Source organism: Chiloscyllium punctatum, chromosome 8, assembly GCF_047496795.1.
Source record: "Chiloscyllium punctatum isolate Juve2018m chromosome 8, sChiPun1.3, whole genome shotgun sequence".
Classification (NCBI taxonomy): Eukaryota; Metazoa; Chordata; class Chondrichthyes; order Orectolobiformes; family Hemiscylliidae; genus Chiloscyllium; species Chiloscyllium punctatum.
In genome coordinates, this window is record NC_092746.1 from 117,721,982 (window position 1) to 117,737,910 (window position 15,929).

At 41.2% G+C, this 15,929-nt stretch overlaps 1 protein-coding gene across 5 annotated transcripts in view; it reads right to left on the reverse strand.

The window, feature by feature from the left end:
* xylb (xylulokinase homolog (H. influenzae)) overlaps positions 1 to 15,929 on the reverse strand; it is a 305,547-nt gene that overhangs the window by 278,846 nt on the left and 10,772 nt on the right. For 4 of the 5 annotated variants that reach the window (XM_072576320.1, XM_072576323.1, XM_072576324.1 and 1 more), the window contains exons 3-6: positions 6,219 to 6,288; positions 4,415 to 4,495; positions 4,242 to 4,328; positions 69 to 197 (exon numbers count right to left, since the gene is read on the reverse strand). In XM_072576320.1, coding sequence (XP_072432421.1) covers positions 69 to 197; positions 4,242 to 4,328; positions 4,415 to 4,495; positions 6,219 to 6,288 — 367 coding nt within the window. Of the gene's footprint in view, positions 1 to 68; positions 198 to 4,241; positions 4,329 to 4,414; positions 4,496 to 6,218; positions 6,289 to 11,246; positions 11,384 to 15,929 lie in introns of those variants that run through there. The other variant, XM_072576321.1, reaches the window with a different exon arrangement.

Below are 15,929 nucleotides of genomic sequence, written 5' to 3' on the forward strand. Positions count from 1 at the left end.
AGTCTCATTCAATACTGTTACGAATTTGTTCAATTTTCACTTTTTCAATCGTTGGACCAAATATATACCTCATAAGCGCGTGATCCAGTGATGTCAGCAAGTTTCTGTGGCCCTCCAACTGATTTTTCTAGTTGCTGGCATTCTGCAGTGGTACTGGAGTCCATCCAGATAGGAGAGCCTTTTACAGCAAAACTAGACTAAAGAGAAAATGCAGGACGGGGGACAAAAAAAACGAGAATTCTTTGAATATTGATTGTGCTAAATAACTATTTAGATTTGTCAATACTTTCAAAGTTTTCAGCTCCTGAATGACAACTTGCAACTTTTATTAACCATCTCAAATTAAGATGTGCGATTTGGATACATTCATACTTAGTCCAAACATTTAGGGGAGAAGCTCAGACATTAAAAAACATTTTGAAAAGTGGAAAATTTTCCAAACATGAAGTGATTATTCAATTCATGCTGAAAAACATCAGTGCATAGTCTGTGGAAAGGACGTGGTACTACTTCTTCCTCAAGTGATAATCCAGCCTCAAGGAATCTCCATGCTAGATAGTCTTTTTTAAATAGTCCCTGGTTTCAGGACTCAGTATGGCATTTCAGAGGACTTCTGCAGAATTAGCATAGGAAAACCAAAATAATTAAGACAAAATGAGGATTTTTCCATTTGGGGTCAGGACCCTGACGTCAATGCAATTTCTCAATTTCAACCCTACTCCATGGTAGAGAAGCAGTGTTAGGACACAATAGTTCTGGAAAATGGGGTCAAACGGGTTGGAGGGTATATTTGGTGGCTGGTTATGTGATATTAAAGAATTCATTTGCTCTGCTGATCTGCAGGAAATTGAATGTCCCAAGAGCTGGGTGGGATGCCTCTGACTTACAGGTTGATTGTCAGGAATTTACATTCCCATCCCTTGCCATTCACAGCCACTTATATGGTCGTCTCCTACTATTCAGAGATAATTTACATTTGCATCATCATCCTACTCAAAATCAATAAGAAAATTACAGTTGGAATTTTGACTACTCCCTGTAGTTAAAAAAGAAGAAATTTGCAACAGATTTGACCATTAATGGACGATTTACATTATATTGTTTCTGGAGATGGTCAGGTCATTGCATTGTATCTTGAATGGAATGAGACTGTGGGGGAGTGACTGGGGGATTGTCTTGTGGGCATTACTGACTGTGATGTAAAGATTTTGGACAAAGGAAGCACTGTTTCTTTTGTTCAGAGAGATCCTTTGACATGGCTTCACAAGCATTGTGAAGTGTTAAAGGGTTCCTCCAGAAAGCTTGTTCTGTAATGTGCTTAATAAAATTTTGCTTGTTCACAAAAGTTGGGATTTGGAGTTGCATCAAGTATGTAAGAACCTTAAGTAAAAGAAGTTAACAGTTAAAGGCAGCACAAAGGAGGCAGGAGGCAGAAAGTGCAGACACAATTTAAATGTATGACTGCAGCAAGCTTCCAACACAATGGCAGGTAGAAATGAGAACAATGAAATGTAGAGGTTAGGCACCAATGGCAGAGCTGCCCCAAAGTTTACTGATGTTGCCTTGGAAGTCATGTTGGAAGTGGTGTGGGAGTGCCACAGGAGGGGGTTTCTGGAGTGTAGCAGAAGATGTCCATCCTGTGAAACTAAGCATAATATCCATTGTGGACAAGGAGCATCACAACGTTATTGCAGTATCACTGGGATCCTCAGATGAGAGTGCAGCCACAGGCCCAGCATCGTCATGTCACTCAAGTGTACCTTCCACCAGTGCAGATGCATTTGCATCAGAGGGCCAACGCACAATTGGAAAATTTAGTCCTGGGTGAACAGCATGTCCTGAGTATACAGAATCAGTGAGCAAGCCAGTTGCAGCCCTGGGCAGTTTCCCTCCAAAGACATTGAATAGACACAGCCACAGTCCATTGGATATGGAGTCACAGCCTCAGGAGTCACAAGAAAGGAAATTCTAATTAACCAGCAGTGAAATGTCTATCTGCCCTGGTCAAAGATGCCTGAGGTAATGTGGGAACATAGATTAAGAATGGAGGATCCCACCCAAGTTGTATCTACCATTGAGGGTTTTGCATTCATGAGCTCCTACATAGAGTGGTCATCCTCATTTGCAACTGCATCCTGAGTGGTCACAAGAACAGTGCACTTTTGGGCATAAATTGCATGCAACGTTCTATTGCATTGGTCAGTGTTCCTAATGGTGTAAAAATGCATCTGGATGCCAGTAGCACTAAACTGGTACGTACATTGACAGGTTTGTCAAAGGGTTGAGGAAGTCACTAATGAAGATGAGGGTATCACCTTTCATGGGCTGCCATCATTATCATTGGTACCTTCTCCCTTCTGACTAAGGAATCTTCTATGTATCAGGGTAATACATATGTGATGGAAGATATCCCTGCATTGACACTTGTGCACTACTCTCTGCAGATGCACCACTGACACATCCATAACAACAGCTGCCACAGGCACTTCAGCTGCGTGGAGAGACATGCAAGCAGCTGGCTCCATCTCATCCAAGGCCTCAAATGGATTACTATTTAGAAGGGCTTTGGGAAAAGGCAGGAAAGTGAAGTTGAGGATTATCAGATCAGCTGTTCTCTCTTGAATGGCCTACTTCTTGTCCCATGTCTTTGGTCACTGAATCATGCATTGTGCTCAGCAGTTTACTTGGGTATCTTTCTCTTGTGAAAGTGTAAATTGTTATTTATTAATTACACCAGAAATGTTTGGTCATGATCCCAGACACGTAACATTCTATTCTTTAATAGCAAAACTGGAAAAGGGAAGAAGTGATGAAGAGAATTAAGGCTCTTTGAATCATCGCTAACTCTGCTTTCTCTCCACAGATGCTGCTAGTTTGGCTGAGTTTTTCCCAGCAATTTCTGTTCCTGTTTCACTGTGGTTAGGATTGCTGAGATTGCTGGACAAATGTAAACTGTAATATAAACTTAGATTTATATACGTTTTTAATATCATTGATTGTAAGTGTGGATTTTTGGTATATGAGTTAGTAACCTATGGATTTTATGTCTGTTTGAAATTAACAATTAACTTGAAAGCATTCTGTAGCCATAGGGATTTTGTTTAAAACAGTTTTTGAGGACGAGTTTAAAGTAGATTTTTATACACCTCTCATGGATTTTTTTTGTTTACCTTAGATTGTTTTGTGATCCAGCAAGAGAAATAATGCGGCCTCGATTTGTTACAGATTTCTGGAACTTGTTTTCTTTTTAAGCTGAAGGAAAACATTCTTAGCTTAGAGTAAGACTTTTATTTAGTTTTACTTTGAGTTTGGAGCAGTCCTGTGAAGTCCTTGGATTAAGATGTTTTGTACATACCAGTGTTCCGGAGAAGGGAAGGACAATGAAACCAGCTTACCCTATAGGAAACAGTTGGTTACAGACCAGATGTATTGGGATAAAAACTTGAAGAAGCTATTTAATGCCAATTATATTTAAGATCAGATGTCTAACAGCCCCAAGAAGAAGCTATCTGCAGTTCCAGTTTCCAAGTTTAAGTTACAAATGACTTAAACCTATCAAATTGTTAGAGATAGAGATTCTGGTGTCAGTACTGTCTGAGCGGAGTTTTTGAGTACTATATAAGATATGTTTTGGTTACCATATGAAAATTGGTGTTTTCCTTTCTAACTAATAAAGGAGTGTTTTGGTATTAATGGGATTATGCTTCTACTGTATGCGAAAAGTTTTTAAATTGACTATTATCCACAGTTCTTTGCTTTTATTTCATTGCCTTTTTTTAACCTTAATGCCATGTTCGGCTCATGCCTCGCTTGTGGGTCAGTTGAATCACAATGCTGACTGCACATCCCCATTATAGTGCCATGAATCCTGTGTGGTCACAACTACCTCAATTGATCACCTGCACACACATCACTCTCTTCACTAGCTCTAATCACCCAATGTGACTGTGTGCCGAATTGTTCACTTATCTACTTCAGTACCCAATCCCAGTGGGCCACCAAAATCCTGTCCAACAAGTAAGCGAAAAGGCAAAAATTCTGTCCATCTGCTTCATGGCACAGCTCCCAGAGGTGAAAATGAGCAATCTAATGCAGGACATCTGTTTTATAAAACAGTTGATTTAAATACAGACATGCAATTCTATTAACCTGCTCTGTGTATAATTCAAAATCCTTAAAGGATTGAATGCCTTATAAACTTTTCATGGTCTATTATAAGCGAAATTTGTTCAAATCCTCACCTCAAATATCTGGTGCAGAGAATGATCACTTGACATGTTTTTCAAAGTCTGATTGGCTCCCTCTTTCCAATAAACACTACCATGTTGCTGTGAAAGAAACAAATGTATTTCATCAAGCCTTCGCAGGAGGCACAAAATATTCAGCTCTGTTCAAAAATGCTAACATCACTTACTTGACCAGTGCCAGACAAAGATTTCAACTTTGAAAAATCAAAGTTTGAGGTTTTCATCCTCTCCAGGAGTATATCCAGGGCCTGGAAATTCAAGAATGCTTCATATCAATATTCAAACATCATCATAACTAATCACAGTCTGCATTTCATCTTCTTGTAAGGTTATGTTTGACAGGATCAATTATGAATTCCTTTTCTTCAAATCATCAGTGTCATTTTTACGAAAACAGTGTTAAAAGAAAATGTAAACTCAAGAGTCACAGAATTATACAGATTGGTAAGAGACCCTTCAATCCAACTAGTCTATGCTGACAATGTTCCCAAACTAAACTAGTTCCACCTGTCTGCATTTGGCCCAAATCCCTCCAAACCTTTATTTTTCATGCTCTTATCCAAATGTATTTTAAACATTGTAACTGCATCTGCACCCACCACTTCCTCAGGCAGTTCATTCCACACATGAGCCACTCTCTATGACAAAATGTTGCCCCTAATGTCCTTTATAAATCTTTCTCCTCTCACTTTAAAACTTTGTCCCTTATTTTCAACTCACCCACCTTGGCGAAAAGACTTAACTATGTCCCTCAGGACTTAATAGACCTCAATAAGGTCACCGCTCAATTTCCTAAACTCAGTGAAAAAAGTTTCAGCCTATTTTTCATAGCTCAAAACCTCCATTCCCAGCAACATCCTTGTAAATCTTTTCTGAACCTTCTCCAGTTTAATAACAATCTTCCTACGACAGGGTGACCAAAACTGCACACAGTACTCCAGAAGAGGCATCACCATAGTCAGTTATATAGTTAAGATTAAGAATAAACTGGTAATAAATATTGACTAACTGTTTTTTAACACATTTAAAAAATTTAAAAACGGACAAGATGGTCTTGCTGCACAGTGGCATGGCACCTAACTCTGAGCTGGAAGTTCATTGTTCAAGTCTCACCTGCCCGTGAGCTGTGCAATAACACGTTTTTTTTTAAATAAATAAAACTGGAGCAGTAGGGCTTATTGTGTAGTGTTAATATCTCTACTTCTTGGCCAGAAAGTCTGGATTCAAGTTTCACCTTCTATAATGTGTCATAAAATATCTAAACAGGTTGATTAAAAATAATTTTAAGAAGCCTGAATTAAAACAACATTTTGATTTGATTTTAATGGTTTCCTTTACAGTTTGTTTTGTATTAGAGTGCTTTTCTAAGGATGCAGAGATCTGTAACATTGTATCTTGTGAATAAACAAAATATCAAGGATAAATATTGTGCTTCCTTTCCGACTTCACCATTTACCTTGGATACAATTTAACATGTCAAAACAAATTCCTTTTAGGGAAACTTCTGCTCAAAGTTCATATAAACAATTGCTGATCTCCAAACTTATGTGCAAAAAAAAACCAAAGGACCTTGAACCATGGCACATACACAAAGTTACATTGACCAGATGATAACAGGAAGGTGATGTCCTAGTGGTATTATCACTGGACTACTAATCCAGAGATTGAGGTATTATTCTGGGGACCTGGGTTCAAAACCTGCTATGACAGGTGGTGGAATTTGAGCTCTATTAAAGTCTGGTATTAAGAGTTTAATGATGACCATGAACGTGTTGCCAATTATTGGGGAAAAGCCAACCTAGATCACTAATGCCTTTTAGGGAAGAAATTGCCATCTTTACCTGGTCATGTCTACATGTGACCCTGGACCCACTGTAATTTGAGCCATGAATGCTGGACCAGACAATAATACCCTCATCCCACGAAGGAATAATAAAAAATGCATTTACAAGATTTATTTCACATTCATACCTTTACCCACAGTAGCACTGGTGTTGTAACAGTCAGCTTGTCATCATGTACATGGACACCACCCTGAGTTCTAGAAATAAAAAGAATGAGTACAGCACCCCTGAGAAACTCAGATATTATTATAGATAAGATGATAAACCAGCACTGAATAAGGGAACACCATTCATCTAATCAAATCTTTCCTTTACACTGACCATAAAGAATCTACAGCAATATGGACTCTCTTAGAACCATTTCATCTCATAAGTACTTCATCCACCCAAAATTCTCTAGAATGTTTACCAATCCTCACATCTCAAATATAATCTCTGTAACAATCAAAAGAAAGAGTAGATGGATTAAGTCATTTGACCTTTTGAAATGGCCCCACCAATCAGCAAGATCACAGCTAGTCATAAGGCATAGGAGCAGAGATAAGTCATTTGGCCCATTGAGCCTACTACTTCAAGTCAACCAACTAGCTCTATGCCAAATATCCTTTAATTATTAGCACCCAAATATCAACTGATCTCTACCTTAAATGAAAACATCTTTTCATCTCAGACCAAATTCCTCATTCTGAGGCTCTGACTATGTCTTCGAATTTCACAACCAGGAAAATATTTCCTCAAGACCCTTAACAAGATTTATAGCTTTACTTAGATCACCTGTCATTCTTCCAAATTCTAGACATTATAAGGACATTGTTTACTTATGTCCCCTTACAGTATAATCTTCTCAATCCACTGAACCTTTGTTACACTCCATCCAAGACAGTATCTCTTGTTGATGGAAGAGACTTGTTTATGCACATAGTACTCCAGATGTGAAATGTCACAGAGATCTGTACTCAAGCATCAATCATTCATCATTTATTTTCATCACTTAGATGAGGAAGCTGAATGCATGGATTGCAAAATTTACAATGATACAAAGTTAAGTCAGAAAGTAAGTTGTGAAAAGAGTATAAAGAATCTGCAATTTGATATAGATAGGTTAAGTGGGTGAGCAAAAAGTTGGCAGATGGTAGAAAATTATGAATTTGTCTACTTTGACAATAAGAAATGGAGAGAGATTACATATCCCTCAGATACAGAGGGTTCCAGGTGTTCTGGTGAATGTATTACAAAGTATTAGTATACAGACATGGCAAGTAATCAGGAAGGCAAGGGGAACGAAGAGTTGAAGTTGAAGGCATGTACTGTACCTTTAAGACAGAGTGAATGCTGTTCTGAACTGAAAGCTTACAAGCACCTGTGTCATATGACGAGATGGCAGTCTCAGAGTGCACTGAAAATTGAAAATATGTAACATTTGGCCGTGAAATGGATACCTGAGTTGGTTGCTGTTTTGACAACAATTCGAATTTAAATTATGTCCCAGGATACTAAATCAAAGTTTGAATTTTTGTTTTGTCAACACCGAACCAATGAGACAATCTGATAATGGGGATATAAAAAAGGCAGGCATTTTGAAAATCGGCAGAACAACTGCCATCAATACAGATCCAAGAAATTAGGAAACATTCTCAATCAAAGGAACCTTTTCATATGAAACATATTCTCAGTAAAAAGAAAGAAGATGACCCAGGGAGATCTTCAACCAAAAGAAGACAGACACCAAAGCCGACGGCCACTGTACGACTGAGTGGCTTATCTCTGCTCCTATGTCTTATGATCAATTGTGATCTTGCTGACTGGTAGGGCCATTTTGAAAGGTCAAATGACTTTGAAATTAAGTTGATGCAATTTTAGTAAGTATCTTATTGCAACAGCATATTGTTGTAGAGTTGGGGGCAGATAATAAGCAGTTAAGAGAAAGGGGATCTTAGATATGTGAATAATTGCTGTTTAATGTTCACTTTTAGAGTTAAAGAATAAGTTGATTTTATTTTCTTTAAATAGTGGAATTTGGGAGTTCTCTGTCACTCATATTTTCACAGATTATGAGGTGAGGTGAGCTTTCCTGGCTGTTTAGTTTAATGAACAGAGGGATTCACCACCATGTCTTCACAATATTTATATAAAGGACGTTTTGCTACAGTTCTACAGTGCATTGATGAGATCCCTCATACAGTACTGAACAATTTGAGTCTCTTTATTAAGAAATGATACAAATGACATCGAAACAGTCCATAGAAGGTCCACTTGATTGATACCCAGGTAATAGTATGAGGAAAGGCTGGACAAGCTAAGCCTGTATCAACTGGAGTTTAGAAAAATACAAGGTAATCTATTGAAGCGTATAAAGATTCTGCGAGAATTTGACAAGGTGGATGCTAAAAAGAAATTTCCTGTTGCAGGTAGAATGAGGTCACGCATTTTAAAAATAAGGAGTTTTTTTTCTCTCAGAAGTCTTTGGAACTCCCTACCTCAAAAACCAATATAGGCAAGTTATTTGAATATTTTTGAAATAGAGGTATCCAGATTATTCATTAACAAGAGAGTTAAAAAATCAGTAAGCTTTGTACAAGCAGCTGAGACAGTACATCTAGTGTGAGGCACAGCTGAGTGCAGATGTGTTTCTGCGACTTTGGAGCACCATGGGAATTTGGTGTTTTTGGTTCATGGTTTGTCAAGTCTTTTTAACCAGACAAATTGAGGTCCAGAATTAGGGGCCAAAAACAAAACAGAGTAACATCACTAGAAAACTACAAGTTTATTGGCTGGTAACCACTGCTGACTTGAACATATTTTATAAATTGCTTTCAGATTAAAGATAAATAGGATAAATACAGATTAAAAAAAGACCAAGAGGAAACTTAAAACAAAACAAATTAAGAACTAAGTGAATAAAATAGATATGCAGGGCAAGGTGATGTACCTACATGATTGGGAGGTGGTGGACCCTATTGTGGTTAAGAACATAAGAACACAAGAACTAGAAGCAGGAGTAAGCAATTTTGTCCCTTGAGCCTACTCTACCATTTAATACAACTATGCCTGATCTCATCTCAAACTCAACTATACTTTCCTATTCACACTCCATAAACCCTCAACCTAATAATTAAAATCTGTCTATGTCTTCCATAACTTTAGTCAATGTCCCAGCATCCTTTGAGAGAAGTAATTTGTCCTCATCTGTTTTAAAACTGCTATCCTTAATTTGAAAACTAAGACCTGTCATTCTATATTGACCCACTTGAGGAAATATCTTCTCTACACCTACTTTGTCAAATCCCTTTAACATCTTATGTACCTCATTTAGGGCTCCTCTCATTGTTCTAAAATCCAGAGAGCAAAGACCTAAACTGCTCAATCCCTCCTCTTCAAAAGATGTTTGTCACGCTTGCATTCATTGGTCAAAGCATTGAGAATAAGATAATGGGATGTCATGTTGTGGCTATATAAGACATTGGTGAGGCCACTTTTGGATTGTTGCATTTGGTTCTACTTGCCCTGCTATAGGAAGGCTGTTATTGAACTGGAAAAAGTGCAGAAGAGATTTACAAGGATGTTACTGGGACTGGACCCTTTAGTTATAAGGACAGGCTGGATAGGTCAGTACCTTTTATCCTGGAGCATAGGAGATTGAGGGGTGACCTTATAAAGATTTATAAAATCATGAAAGCCATAAGTAAGGTGGATAGCAAAAGTTTTTTCCCTAGGATAGTGTTGACGAAAGATGCCAAAGAGGAGTATCCAGTTCTGAGTTCATCAGCGCAAGTGACCTTTATGGCTTTATTCAGGGCTCTGAATCTGGCTTTCACATGGGGGCTGTTGCCTTCTTAAATACAGCTGAGATCCGAGCCAGTGACATGTTATCTTTCCCAGTAAAGTACAGGATATTTATTCATACCATGTTACAATGTTTACATGCAACATTGACATAGTGCTCGCCCTAACCCTTCCAACCTACACATCCGATCCTGTCAATACACTGTCAATGATGGACAGCTCCGATGGTTGGAGTCATACCTGACACGTAGGACGATGGTTGTGTTGTTCAAGGTCAGTGATCTCAGCTCCAGGACACCTCTGCAGGAGTTCCTCAGGGTAGTGTCATCACCCCAACCTTCTTCAGCTGCTTCATCAATGACCTTTCCTCCATCATAAAGTCAGAAGTGGGGACGTTTGCTGATGATTACACGATATTCAGCACCATTTGCGACTCCTCAGATACCGATGCAATCCATATTCAAATGCAACAGGATATGGACAATTTCCAGTCCTGGGCTTATAAATGGCAAATAACATTTGCACCACACAAATGCCAGGCTATGACCATCACCAACAAGACACAATTTAATAATTGCCACATGACATTCAATAGTGTTACCATCACTGAATCCCCCACTATCAACACCCTGGAGGTAATCATTAACCAGAAACTGAACTGGACTCACCACATAAACACCGGGTCTACAAGAGCAGGTCAGAGGTTAGGAATACTGCAGCAGGTAATTCATGTCTTGACTCCCAAAAGCTTATCCACCATCAACACATTCCTAAACATCAACTCTCTTGCTCCTCGGATGCTGCCTGACCTGCTGTGCTTTTTCAGTGCCACACTTTTCGACCATATCCTCCAACTACAAGACACAAGCCAGCAGTGTGATGGAATACTTCCCATTTGCCTGGATGAAGGCAGGTCCAACAACACTCAAGAAGTTTGACACCATCCAGGACAAAGTAGCCTGCTTCATTGGCACTATGTCCACAAGTATCCATTCCCTCCACCACCAATGCTTAGTAGCAGCAGTGTGTACGATCGACAAGATGCACTGCAGAAATCCACTAGTTATCCTTAGACAGCACTTTGTAAATCCACGACCACTTCCAACTAGAAGGACAAAGGCAGCAGATACACGGTAACATCACCACCGTCAAGGTCCCCTCCAAACTACTCACCATCCTGACTTGGAAATATATCACCGCCCCTTCACTGTCGCTGGGTCAAAATCCCAGGATTCCCTCCCTAATGGCATAGTGAGTCAACCCAGAGCAGATGGACAGCAGCAATTCAAGAAGGCAATAGTTGCAATAGTTATTGGGGACTCGATAGTTCGGGGCACAGATAGGCAGTTTTGTGGGGGCGAGAGAGACTCACGTTTGGTATGTTGCCTCCCAGGTGCAAGGGTACGTGATGTCTCTGATCATGTTTTCTGGGTCCTTAAGGGGGAGGAGGAGCAGCCCGAAGTCGTGGTCCACATTGGCTCAAACGACATAGGTTAGGAACATGGCATCAATCTCAAAGGAGGGTGCCTGTAAAGAGGAAAGTGGCTTGAAGTGTGTATACTTCAAAGCAAGAAGTATATGAAATACGGTAGGTGAACTTGCAGCGTGGGTTGGTACCTGGGATTTCGATGTTGTGGCTATTACGGAGACATGGGTAGAACAGGGACTGGATTGGCTGTTGCAGGTTCCAGGGTTTAAATGTTTTAGTAGGGTCAGAGGTGGGGGTAAAAGAGGGGGAGGTGTGGCATTGCTTGTCAAGGATAGTATTACAGCAGTGGAAAGGACGATGGATGAAGACTCGCCATCTGAGGTAGTTTGAGCTGAGGTTAGGAATAGGAAAAGTGAGGTCACCCTGTTAGGAGTTTTCTACAGGCCTCCTAATAGTCCTAGAGACGTAGAAGAAAGGATTGCGAGGATGATTCAGGAGAAGAGTGAAAGTTGCTGTGGGGGACTTTAACTTTCCAGATATTGACTGGGAAAGCTATACCTCGAGTTCGTTAGATGGGTCGGTGTTTGTCCAATGTGTGCAGGAGGGTTTCCTGACACAATATGTAGACAGGTCAACAAGAGGTGAGGCCATACTGGATTTGGTTCTGGGTAATGAACCAGGCCAGGTGTTAGAATTGGAGGTAGGTGAGCACTTTGGGGACAGTGACCACAATTCGGTGACTTTTACTCTAGTGATGGAGAGGGATAAGTGTGCACTGCAGGGCAAGAGTTATAGCTGGGGGCAGGGAAATTATGATGCGGTGAGGCATGACTTAGGCTGCGTGGCTTGGAAAAGTAGGCTTCAAGGGAAGGGCGCAATTGATATGTGGAGCTTGTTCAAGGAGCAACTATTGGGTGTCCTTGATAAGTATGTACCTGTCAGGCAGGGAGGAAAGGGTCGTGTGAGGGAGCCGTGGTTTAATAAGGAATTGGAATCCCTTGTTAAAGGGAAGAGGGCAGCCTATGTAAAGATGAGGCGTGAAGGTTCAATTGAGGCGATTGAGAGTTATAAAGTAGCCAGGAAAGATCTGAAGAGAGAGCTAAGAGCAGCAAGGAGGGGACATGAAAAGTCCTTAGTTGGTAGGATTAGGGAAAACCCAAAGGCTTTTTAGATTAGATTACCTTTTAGATTAGATTACCTACAGTGTGGAAACAGGCCCTTCGGCCCAACAAGTCCACACCGCCCCGCCGAAGCGTAACCCACCCATACCCCTACATCTACATCGAGATCTACATCTACATCTACCCCTTACCTAACACTACGGGCAATTTAGCATGGCCAATTCACCTGACCTGCACATCTTTGGACTGTGGGAGGAAACCGGAGCACCCGGAGGAAACCCACGCAGACACGGGGAGAACGTGCAAACTCCACACAGTCAGTCGCCTGAGGCGGGAATTGAACCCGGGTCTCCGGCGCTGTGAGGCAGCAGTGCTAACCACTGTGCCACCGTGCCGCTTTCTATAGGTATATCAGGAATAAAAGAATGACTAGGGTAGGAATAGGTCCAGTCAAGGTTAGTGGGCAGCACGGTGGCACAGTGGTTAGCACTGCTGCCTCACAGTGCCAGTAGACCTGGGTTCAATTCCCGCCTCAGGTGACTAATTGTATGGAGTTTGCACGTTCTCCCTGTGTCTGCGTGGGTTTCCTCCGGGTGTTCCGGTTTCCTCCCACAGTCCAAAAATGTGCAGGCCAGGTAAATTGGCCACGCTAAATTGCCCGTAGTGTTAGGTAAGGAGTAAATGTAGGGGTATGGGTGGGTTGCGCTTCGGCGGGGCGGTGTTGACTTGTTGGGCCGAAGGGCCTGTTTCCACACTGTAAGTAATCTAATCTAAAAAAAAAGTAGTGGGGAGACACTGAATGAATACTTTTCGTCAGTATTCACTCAGAAACAGGACATTATTGCCGATGTGAATATTGAGTCACAATTAATTAGAATGGATGGCTTTGAGGTATGTCGGGAAGAGGTGTTGGAAATTCTGGAAAGGGTGAATATAGATAAGTCCCCTGGGCCTGATGGCATTTATCCTAGGATTCTCTGGGAAGCAAAGGAGGAGATTGCAGAGCCATTGGCCTTGCTTTTTATGTCCTCGTTGTCTACAGGAATAGTGCCAGAAGACTGGAGGATAGCAAATGTGGTTCCCTTGTTCAAGAAGGGGAGTAGGGATAACCCTAGTAACTATAGGCCAGTGAGTCACTTCTGTTGTGGGCAAAGTCTTAGAGAGAATTATAAGGGATAGGATTTATGAACATCTGGATAGGAATAATGTGATCAAGGATAGTCAGCATGGTTTTGTGAAGGGCAGATCGTGCCTCACAAACCTTATTGAATTCTTTGAGAAGGTGATGAAGGAGGTGGACGAGGGGAAAGCGGTACATGTGGTGAATATGGATTTTAGTAAGGCATTTGATAAGGTTCCCCATGGTAGGCTACTGCAAAAAATACGGAGGTATGGCATTGAGAGTGAGTTGGAGGTTTGGATTAGGAATTGGCTGGCTGGAAGAAGACAGAGGGTAGTAGTTGATGATAAAGGTTCATCTTGGAGTGCTGTTACTAGCGGTGTTCCACAAGGATCTGTTTTGGGACCATTGCTGTTTGTCATTTTTATAAATGACCTGGAGGAGGGGCTAGAAGATTGGGTGAGTAAGTTTGCGGATGATATGAAAGTCAGTGGAGTTGTTGACAGTGAGGAAGGATTTGGCAGGTTACAGCAGGATATAGATAAGCTGCAGAGCTGGGCAGAAAGGTGGCAAATGGAGTTCAATGTAGCTAAGTGTGAAGTGATTCACTTTGGTAAGAGTAACAAGAAGATGGGGTACTGGGCTAATGGTCGGATACTTGGTAGTGTGGATGAGCAGAGGGATCTTGGTGTCCATGTACACAGATCTCTCTGAAAGTTGCCACCCAGGTAAATAGTGCTGTGAAGAAGGCATATGGCGTACTGGCTTTTATTGGTAGAGGAATTGAGTTCCGGAGTCCTGAGGTCATGTTGCAGTTGTATAAATCTCTGGTGCGGTCGCATCTGGAGTATTGTGTGCAGTTTTGGTCGCCATATTATAGGAAGGATGTGGAGACACTGGAACGGGTGCAGAGGAGGTTTACCAGGATGTTGCCTGGTATGGTAGGAAGGTCGTATGAGGAAAGGCTGAGGCACTTGGGGCTGTTTTCATTGGAGAAAAGAAGGTTTAGGGGTGACTTGATAGAGGTGTACAAGATGATTAGGGGTTTAGATAGGTTGACCATGAGAACCTTTTTCCACGTATGGAGTCAGCTATTACGAGGGGGCATACTTTAAATTAAGGAGTGGTAGGTATAGGACAGATGTTAGGGGTAGATTCTTTACTCAGCGAGTCGTGAGTTCATGGAATGCCCTGCTGGTAGCAGTGGTGGACTCTCCCTCTTTATGGGCATTAAAACAGGCATTGGATAGGCATATAGAGGATAGTGGGCTAGTGTAAGTTAGGTGGGCTTGGATCGGCGCAACATCGAGGGCCAAAGGGCCTGTACTGCGCTGTATTTTTCCATGTTCTATGCTCTAAGGCAGCTCACCACCACCTTCTCAAGGGGCAGCTAGGGTAGGCAGTAAATACTAGGCAGTAAGCAATACCCCCATACCACAAATTAATTTTTAAAAAGCTTCACAGTCAACCTGAGGTTCCCCATGGTCTCATGAAGTTTACCTTATCATCAAGCCTTGGGATTTCACAACATACCCCATTAATTTACATTCCAATTGTTAACGGTTACACTCTTTCTCACATATTTGACAGCCTCCCTTATCTCTGAGGACTATTCCACTTCTGTTAGTCAGTGTACTGAGTGCTATCCTTATCAAATTGATACTCATATTTATATATTGGGCGGCATGGTGGCTCAGTGGTTAGCACTGCTGCTGTACAGCACCAGGTATCCTGGTTCAATTCCTTTCTTGGGTGACTTAAGTATATGGACTGCCAGTGGGTGGCACGGTGGTTAGCACTGCTGCCTCATAGCGCCAGAGACCCGAGTTCAATTCCCACCTCAGGTGACTGTGTGGCGTTTGCACATTCTCCCTGTGTCTGTGTGGGTTTCCTCCCATAGTCCAAAAATGTGTAGGTTAGGTTAATCGGTCATGCTAAATTGCTTGCAGTGTTAGGTGTAGGGGGATGGGTTGCGGGTTGGTGTAGACTTGTTGGGCTGAAGGGCCTGTTTCCACACTGTGAGTAATCTAATCTAAATCTATTTCCTACTATCCTAATCACAGGAGATACAAAAATATGCTAATTCCTACTAATGATTTGGAAGATGCCAGTGTTGGACTGGGGTGTACAAAGTTAAAAATCACACAACACCAGGTTATAGTCCAACAGGTTTAATTGGAAGCACACTAGCTTGTGTGATTTTTAATTCCTACTAATTACTATAAAATTCATAATATCAGTTCTAAGCTAAGATTAGTTTTATATATAGAGTTATATGGTTACACCTAATTTTAGAGTTCTTCAGCCAATGAACTGTGAGCAGCTTCTGTCCCACCTGACCTTGTTGTCAAACAAACTCTGCCTTCTATCTTGTAACTGCAATTA